The sequence below is a fragment of the Nicotiana sylvestris genome, chromosome 11 (assembly GCF_000393655.2).
Source record: "Nicotiana sylvestris chromosome 11, ASM39365v2, whole genome shotgun sequence".
Lineage (NCBI taxonomy): Eukaryota > Viridiplantae > Streptophyta > Magnoliopsida > Solanales > Solanaceae > Nicotiana > Nicotiana sylvestris.
This window is the reverse complement of record NC_091067.1, coordinates 41,048,339-41,057,537: the sequence shown is the minus strand read 5'-3', so window position 1 is coordinate 41,057,537 and position 9,199 is coordinate 41,048,339. Positions and strand designations below refer to the sequence as shown.

The window sequence follows — 9,199 nt, the reverse complement described above, 5'->3', positions numbered from 1 at the left end:
CGCATTCTTCCTTTACCATTCTATAGTTACTTGAACCACTTAATTCTAACTTAATTCCATATCATTAACGCCACAATCCGCCCTTTAAGGGGTACTAACATTTATTGCTACGATGATCTACGTATAAATGTCTTACCTCTTCATCTTTGGCATATTTTCAAATCATTGATGACCCTTACTCGCCATGCGGTAATCCTTCTATACCAAGGATAACAGAATTCCTTACTCATGAGGACTGGTAGAGTGTCATTAGAGCCAAGAAATTTATACCTCAAGTGTGGTGGAAGTGGCTTAAGCTCAAGTTGTGGTGGCTCAATAATTGAAGGCTTGGCGGAGGAGTGACTATATTCTCTAAGTCAAGAGAAAGTTTCTCTGGTGCATAAGTGTAGGACCCAAGTCCTTCTAATGCATTCATTGATTCCATGTACCCCTTCATGTCTTCACCATCAAAATTTACCAAAATAGCCGCTAGTAGGGATGGCAATTGGGGCAAGGCGGGGCAGGGAAAATCTTAAATGGGGCGGGACAGGGGAAGAATTTAATGGGGCAGGGCGGGGCAGGGCAGGGCAAATTGTTATTTTTTAAAAAATTAAATAGGGCAGGGCAGGGTAGGGCACATACGGGTTAATAGCTGGGTCGGGTCATAATAAGTTAGACCCGTGTACCCAGTTTCCAAACTCAGAAGCATAAAACCTAATTTCCAAACACAGAAGTCAAAAACTTTCAATCTCTCATGCGATGCAGCGATTGAGCGATTCTTCTTCCTCTTGGAACTGCTGCGAATCTGCGATTCTTCTTCCTCAAACCTTCTTCGATTCTTCTTCCTCCAGTAAATCCAGGTAAATATCTAATAAGTACACAGTTCTCTTTTTTCTCTAATAATTTCCATTCATTTTGTCACGACCACTGGTCTTTTTCGGCCTAGTAATGGTGTTTCACTGATCAACGGACCTTTTTTGGAGAAGAACTACCTTGGACCAGGTCTACCGGTCTTTATTTGTCAGGTTTGGACTCGATTTTATTGCTACTTGGTTTCTCTGATTCTATATTCTATTGGGATATTAGTGTCGGGCTGCCCTTTTTTTTTTAATTTTATTACTGATATATAAAACGATGGGTTGTTTTAGTCTTTTAGAAAATGATTCTTGGCTTCTCCTTCGACAAGAACTAATAGTCTGTTTATGGCTTCTCCTTGGGCTGTTAGAATTGGCATGGCGGACTTGTTTCATTCTTAATGCCATATTGCTATGGCTTCCTGGTGTGCATAAAAAAAATTATTTTCTACTTCCAAATGTTTTCTACTTCCAAATGTTTCCAAATTTTCGTTCGCTTGTGTTATCAAGAGGTATTCTGAAATTTATGTTTCCATTTTTGGGGCACTTGCTTCTTAACTCTGGGAGGAATTTAGAATTAATACTTGGATCTGCGTCTGATCTTCCAGTGAAATTGTATAATCTTCGAGGCATGAAAAAATAAGTTGTTGTGCCAATTGTATGTGCCCCTACATGTTTAACATGGTGCATTAATTAATGTCAACTTAAAATATAATGACAATAATATATGATATTATAGCTATATTGTATCCATGATTCTGTATGTTTACAATTAGCATCACTATTTACCTGTCTTAATATACAAGTTTAACTTTTATATGCTGAAAATGCAGAGGAATTTTTAGTGATATTTCTTGTCTTTATTTTTCTAGATAATCATGGCATCTCAAATTGAAGAGAATCTACCAGCTTCATCTACTAATGCTATTTCCTTAGACGATGAGAGTCAAATGCCTTCACAACCTGATGAAGTTAAACTGAAAAAAAGGAGATATTCCCGAGCATGGGATCATTTCGAGCCGATGAAGGTTAAGGGTGTTCCATATGGTGCTTGTAAGTATTGCGATCGCCGGTATAAAATTTCTAGGAATTGTGGGACAAAATCTATGTTAGATCACATGCTTAAGTGTCCTAATAGGCCAAGAGATGCACAAAATGAAGGCGATACTGGGGGTGGTTATTTTGATCAACATGTTTCACGTAAACAACTTGTACATGCCATTATTTTACACGAGTATCCACTCTCTATAGTTGATCATGTGGGATTTAGGAACTTCGTTGCGAGTCTTCAACCTATGTTTAAGATGGTTTCCAGAAATACAATCAAGAATGACATAATAAAAATCTTTGACAATTTAAAATCGCAAACTTTTATGTTGTTGGAGAAAGTCACGAGTAGAATTGCAATAACAACCGATATGTGGACTTCCAATAGTAACAAAAAAGGGTTCATGGCTATTACTGGTCATTTCATTGATGATTCATGGAGGCTTCAAAGTCATATTTTGAGATTTGCTTATGTCCCTGCTCCACATGATAAAGATGCTTTGTGTGGTGCTTTGGTTAATTGTTTGATTGATTGGAATCTTGAACGAAAACTATCGACTATCACAGTTGATAATTGTAGCACAAATAATGCTATGATGAAAACTTTATTGGATGAGAAACTTAATAAAAAAAATTATTGTTAAGTGGTCGAGTATTTCACGTGTGTTGTGCTGCACATATTTTAAACTTGATTGTGCAAGAAGGGTTAAAAGTGATAGGAGATAGTATTAGCAAAGTGCGTGATAGTGTCTTGTATTGGATTGGATCAGCTGGCAGAATTGAGAGGTTTGAAGAAGCCGCACTTTTGGTTCACTGTTCTTGTTATAAGAAGTTGGAGTATGATTGTCCTACTCGGTGGAACTCAACATATTTAATGTTGAGAGTAGCTATAGAATACAAAGAGGTGTTTAACAAGTTGAGTCTAACTGAAACAAATTATAAGTCGTATCCAACTGGAGAGCAATGGAGTAATGCAGAAGATGTTTTTGATAAGCTCAAACTTTTTTATCATATTACTGAACAGTTTTCAGGAACTCAATATCCAACTTCTAGTCAATACTTTACAAAAGTTTGTGAAATTAAATTAGAATTGGAAGCTTGGGTGAAAGAGCTTAATCCTTTGATTAGCGATATGGCATCTGCCATGTTGTTGAAATTTAAAAAATATTGGGATGATGTGCATATTTTGATGGGAGTAGCTGCAATCTTTGATCCACGGTACAAGATGAGGTTGGTAGAGTTCTTTCTTCCACTAATTTATGGTGAAGAAGCTTCAACTAAAATTCAAGAAGTTCGATCCAATTGGTATGATCTCTTTCAAGATTATATGAGTAAATTATCTGCTCCACATGATTCATTAGCATCTAGTTCTAGTGAAGTCACTAGTTTTACTCAGGGTGATCGGCTTTCGAGCTTTGATAGATTTGTAGCTTCAACTGGAGCTACCGTGGAGAAACGATCAGAGTTGGATATGTACTTAGAAGAAGACCTACTACCTCGAACCGCTTCATTTGACAATTTGAGTTGGTGGAAGACAAATGGATTGAAATTTCCTACATTGCAAAAAATGGCTCGTGATCTCTTAGCCATTCCCGTGTCTAGTGTTGCTTCAGAATCGGCATTTAGCACTAGTGGGAGGTTGATTAGCCCGCATCGGAGTAGACTCCACCCCACTATTTTGGAAGATTTAATGTGTGATCGCACGTGGTTATGGAATGACTTAAATGGTAAGTAATTTTCTCATTATTGTCTTAATAGGTATTCAATTGTTTAATACTATAGTGATACATTGAACTATGCATTTTTCCTTTTAGGTTTGACTTCAACCGTTGATCAAGTTTCATGTCCAACATTGCTTGATGAAGAGGACGAGCCAGATTCAAGTGGTTTATCGCAACTGTGAGACCCTTGACATGCTGGTTTCCTTAGTGTTCTTTTGGTTCATTATTCTTCAACAGCAAGAGGGCACTGTTTTTGGGTCCTGCTATAACCACAAGAAAAGTAATTAGTAGTAGAAGTGGCAAAAAGGGTCTTTCTTGCAACTGTTTATTTTATATTCGAGTATTTCTGTATTGAAGAACTAGAGTATGCTTTTGAACTTCAAGCTTTGCAACCAAGTTAATTATCATTCCAGTGAGAGATGAATTTAAATGGAAAAGTGGTTGGTGATTACAGTAATGGCATTCTAATTTGCTAGACATGAGAGAATGACATGTTCACTTTTATTATACGTAAATCTTTTTCTTTCTGAAGAGATGTTAGAGAGGTGAGAATAGATTTCACATTTGGCCTGTCATGGGGTTCGTGTTGCAAACAACGCGAAGCAAGTTACACTAACTCACTCCCATCGTCATTTGAGAAGTGACCTTCCAAGCAAGAATCCATAAGCATCCATTGATTTGTGGCATAGTAATAGGATCATCCATTGCTAAAATATTCGATTCCGGTAAATTTGTTGCATAAAAAATCAGAAGCATCATAAGCTAAGATTCCCAAAAATGGTGCTAGATAAGTGTAACCAGGCAAAGAATAATAATATGAGGACCAATAATCACCAATGTTTTGGTAAACCAGATTACCAGAACAAGATCCTCTACATTACTACATAAGGCTCCTCAATGACCACAGTTGGGATAAAAATCTCATTATAGTAACCATAACCTCTCCATTTTAAGCTGTCTCGTTTAAATTATGAAGATGGGATCTGCTCAAACAGTATATATAAACATAATATTACAAATTAGAAAAAAAAACAATACAAGACTACAAGAGAACCTAAACGGGGCAGGGCGGGGCGAGGCGGGGCAGGGCAATATTTGAAAAAATTCTAAATAGGGCAGGGCAAGACGGGTCAAAATATTAGCAGGTCAAGGCTTGCCCCGCCCCGCCCTAACCTGCCCTCCCCCATTTGACACCCCTAGCCGCCAACGCCTCACCAAGGCATTGTTCTTCCATCTTTATCTCGATAGCGTCTTTCACCTCATCCACAACATCAATGACGGAGATGCTTTCATATGCACGTGGCAAGTTCATACCCTTACTTGCTTGAAAGGTAACCTCTTCGTCATTAACTCGGAACTTGATCTCATTTTGTTTCGAATCCATAAGTGCTCTTCCGGTAGTAAGAAATAGGCTCCCAAGATGATAGGGATTTCTTTGTCAGCAGCACAATCAAAGATCACTAAGTCGACGGGGAGGAGGAACCTTCCCACTTTCACAAGAACATCATCAACAATCCCCACCAGTCTCTTTATTGAATGATCGGCCATTTGCAACCTCATACTTGTAGGCCTCGGCATACCCAACCCCGCTTGCTTGTAAATAGCCAGAGGATTAATATGATGCTAGCCCCATTATCACAAAGAAATATTGCAAAATTGCGCACCCCAATATTTTATGGAATGGCAAAAGCTCCCGGGTTTTCTTTCTTTTGAATGGTGGTTGTTGCAATGATGGAACTAACCCGGTGAGTCACATTCACCACTTCATCTTGGTGGTTTTCTTATTGGTGATCAATTCTTTCAAATACTTAGCAAACCTCGGCATTTCTTGAAATGCTTCCACAAATGGAATATTCACCGATAATTGTTTGAGAATGTCATAGAACTTCTCAAGTTTGCTATCATCAACCTTCCTAGCAAGTCTTTTAGGAAAAAGAGGAGGAGGTCTAGGAATCGGTGCTAGAGTTTTTGGTGTCTCTTTAACCTTTTCCCTAACTTCTTCCCGATTCACTTTTTGAATTTTCACCTCTTCTGGGACCTCTTTAGCTTCAACAACAACTGGCACGTCAACTTGTGCCTCAACTTCTTGTTCGGAATCTTCCACTTCGACCACTTGTTCATTCTCTCCTTGAAGTATTTTCCCTCTGCGAGTTGTGATTGCCATACAATGAGAAGTTGGATTGCCCCCAATACCTTTTAGATTTGCAATTGTGTCACTTGGGAGTGTGCCCTTTTGCTTCATATTTTGCTCTGTTGAGAGGTCTCTTATTTGCATCTCAAACTTTTCAATAGATGCGGTATGAGAGTCAACAAGCTCGGTCATATTCTTCATTGAAGTGTCAGATCTTTTTTGATTTTGCAATACTCGTTCAAGCATGTTTTCCAACTTGGAATTACCTAAAGAACCTTTCTTCCAATGTGGAGAGTTGGAATATTGCCCCTTCAATGGAACATAGGGTTTTGAACTCCGATTTTAAAAGTTGTTGCTGTTGTTACTTCAATTCCCTTGATTTGAACTACCTTGGTCATTTCCCCACTGTTGGTTGCCTTGCCCTTACGGGTTAGGTCTCCATTGGTTTTGTTGTCCTCAACCTTGGAACCATTACCTTTGATAACCTCCTTGAGAGTTGTTGACATAATTTTCTTCCTCGTAATCCTCATTTGATGTGGGTTGAACACCTTCCACCACATTCACCTTTTTTGTTTGGCTTTCTGTGAACATATTTGTCAACACATTGACATTGGTGGCAAGCCCGGCAATTACTTGATCTCTTTCTTTCTTCTCCTTAATCATGTTGGTCAAGGAAGGAGTACCATATGCAATTCCACCAGTGGTGTCCTCTGAGTGCCAAGCTTGGTTATGTTTTGCCATTTTGTCAAGGATTTATGTCATCCTCGCAAATGTTTTATCCATAAAAGATCCATCAGTTGCATGTTTTGGCTATAAATTGATTCATAGGATCCAAGACCATGTAAAATTCTCCAACAAGATAGATTCCAGAAAACCATGATTCGGCGACCTCACCAAATATAGTTTGAATCGATCCCATGCCTCATGTAGATGTTCTCCCGGTAATTGCTTGAAAAGAAAATTTTATCCCGAAGCTCAGACTTCTTACTTTGCGGGAACCATTTAGGTAAGAAAGCTCGAACGAGTTCAGGCCAAGAATGAATGGAATTTGGTGGTAGATTTTGGATCCATTTCCTTGCCTCCCCATCTAGTGAGTACTTGAACACCCTCAGTCTTAGGGCATCATCTGAAACATTGTTCTGCTTGTGCATCGTACACACACCCAAGAAGTTTCTGAGATGTTGTGTTGGATCATCATCTGTGGAATTCTTGAAAATCCCCTCTCTTTGAGCATTAGGATTAAACTGTGTTCCACCTTAAAAGTGGCAGCATCAACTATTGGAGTTACAATAGCATTTGTATCCTCAATGTACTCATCTATATCTGCAAAAAGATTCTTTTCTTCATCATACTCGGCCATGTTTTCCTATCAACACCAAGCAAAGCAAGCAAAGTGTGATGGAATATAAGAAGACGTAAAGTAAAGCACACACTAATTAGTAATTTCAAAATTGTATTCTTCGGCAACGACGCCAAAATTTGATACACTTAAATTATACTTTAAATAAATAATGTAAGGCGGTCGGTGTCAAATATAATAACCCAAAAAGGTTGGGGTCGAATCCCACATGGAATAGGTGTGAAAAGGCTACTTGAGTAGTGTGAAACTTGACTTAAGTCATAATCCTATTCCTTTAGCTTAAAAAGAAAATGATATAATTGTGATCTAACAAGTTAACTATTTTGTTATGAGAGTGTGAATTAATTTGATTAAGGAAACCAAGGTTGTGTCCCCATCAATATAATGTAATGCTATTGGTGCTAATATGATATATTTCTAATGGCAGGTCCTTTGATATGCAAATGGTTTCTAAATGACCACCCAATATTTTCCAATGGTTAGGTAGTATTTTCTCTTTATGATTTTCCCAATTTTAAAAGAGTTGCAATTAAGAACAACCAATTTATGCCAAGAGAACCCACTTATTCCTATACGATTCTATTAAACAAGGTTAAAATCTTGAGTTCTTAATATTAACTTTTACCAAAGCCTAACCCACTTTTCCAAGTAAAGAAAGAGTAAAATAAAATAAGTTAATGTTTGCAACCACCAACAACAGATAAAGCACAAGAAATGAATAAATATCAACCAACCATTATATATATATATATATTCAATTTTAAACATCCATTAACATTACACCCATTTAGGATCCACAACCTTAGTATTTAAAACTAGATACTCATACTAAAATACAAAAGTAAAGCAATAAATAGAGTCATAAAGCTTACAAAAGTGCAAGATTCTCTCTTCACAAGCTTCCAAATTAATGGTGTATTCAATGCCTTCAATGTAGTCCCTTTTTCAGACTGTAACCGGCACACATAGTCCCTTAAACTTAACTTTGCTCACATTGCTTGCTTTAGGGCAGCCTCTTCCCAAATGACCTTTAAATATTATTCTTCTATCGTCCATTCTATTATTAACGGAACGCAAATCTGAAATTCTCATAATGCTATTATCAAATCACTCAGTCCCTAATTCATGTTTAGTTTATCTTGTTCACCCGCCCATACTGATTTCTATTATTCTAGGGTTTAACTTTTCCTTCTAGTAGTCGCATTTGAGTCACAAACTTATTTCTCGAAATGAGGGTATGACTTTATGGTCTACACTCTTTTGTTGTCTCAAGGCCTGTCACCTCTTGTCTTTTCCTTCACTTAACTTATAGACTCTGTAATACTTCATTTTTTGATCTACCGTTGTCATCCATGTATCATATCTTACTCATATTGCTTCATTATCTCTCTTCTTATCTCCTTGCTAATATTTATGTCTATTACTTAATTTTGAAAAATTCAACAAGACATTGTTTTGCTTTTAGCTCCCCTGTGGTCCATCCACTAGCTCTTTGGGTTTCCTAACATTCTCTCCCTACTAGGGACGGGAGCCATACTAAGGTAATATTTATCCCTTCCAAGCTTCCAGTGCCTATTTATAATGACCCGGCCGGTGGTTTTAAGAATTAACGTCCTGATCCCCTATTAACTGCATTCCTCGTGTTTGTTTCTACTATTGTGATTTGTCGGGATGATTTGTTTTGAGCTTTGGAGTGTTTTGGGACACTTAGTCCCTAAAAGAGAGCTTAAGCTTTAATATTTGGACTGTACTCGGAGCAGTGTGAAGGCGGTCTCGGAATGGAATTCTTTCAGTTTCGTTAGCTCTGTTGGGTGATCTCGGGCTTAGGGGTGTGTTCGAATTGTGTTTTGGAGGTCCGTAGCTTATTTAGGCTTGAAATGCCGAAAGTTAAATTTTTAAAGTTTCCAGTTCGATAGGGAGATTTTGATATCGGGGTCGAAATGGAATGTTGGAAGTTGGAGTAGCTCTTTAGTGTTGAATGTGATGTGTTTGCAAACTTTCAGGTCATTCCGATGAGGTTTGATAGAGTTTTTGATCGAAAGCGTAATTTGAGGATTTTTAGAGTTCTTAGGATTGAATCTGATGTTAAATTGGTGTTTTGATGTTG

General features: G+C 37.8%; 1 protein-coding gene across 1 annotated transcript; it reads left to right on the top strand.

Moving 5' to 3' along the window:
- Window positions 1–1,711: 1,711 nt before the first annotated feature.
- On the top strand, window positions 1,712–3,783 carry LOC104238589 (zinc finger BED domain-containing protein RICESLEEPER 2-like). The gene is made up of 3 exons (XM_009792990.2): window positions 1,712–2,456; window positions 2,585–3,607; window positions 3,695–3,783. Exons 1-3 carry the CDS (start codon window positions 1,712–1,714, stop codon window positions 3,781–3,783), a joined length of 1,857 nt encoding a protein of 618 aa, XP_009791292.2.
- Window positions 3,784–9,199: the final 5,416 nt, after the last annotated feature.

Coding starts and splice junctions, on each gene's coding strand:
- LOC104238589 (XM_009792990.2), top strand. CDS start 1,712: ATGGCATCTCAAATTGAAGAGAATCTACCAGCTTCATCTACTAATGCT. Junction 2,457..2,584: donor GACTATCACAGTTGATAATT/GTAGCACAAATA, acceptor TTGTGCAAGAAG/GGTTAAAAGTGATAGGAGAT. Junction 3,608..3,694: donor GTTATGGAATGACTTAAATG/GTAAGTAATTTT, acceptor TTTTCCTTTTAG/GTTTGACTTCAACCGTTGAT.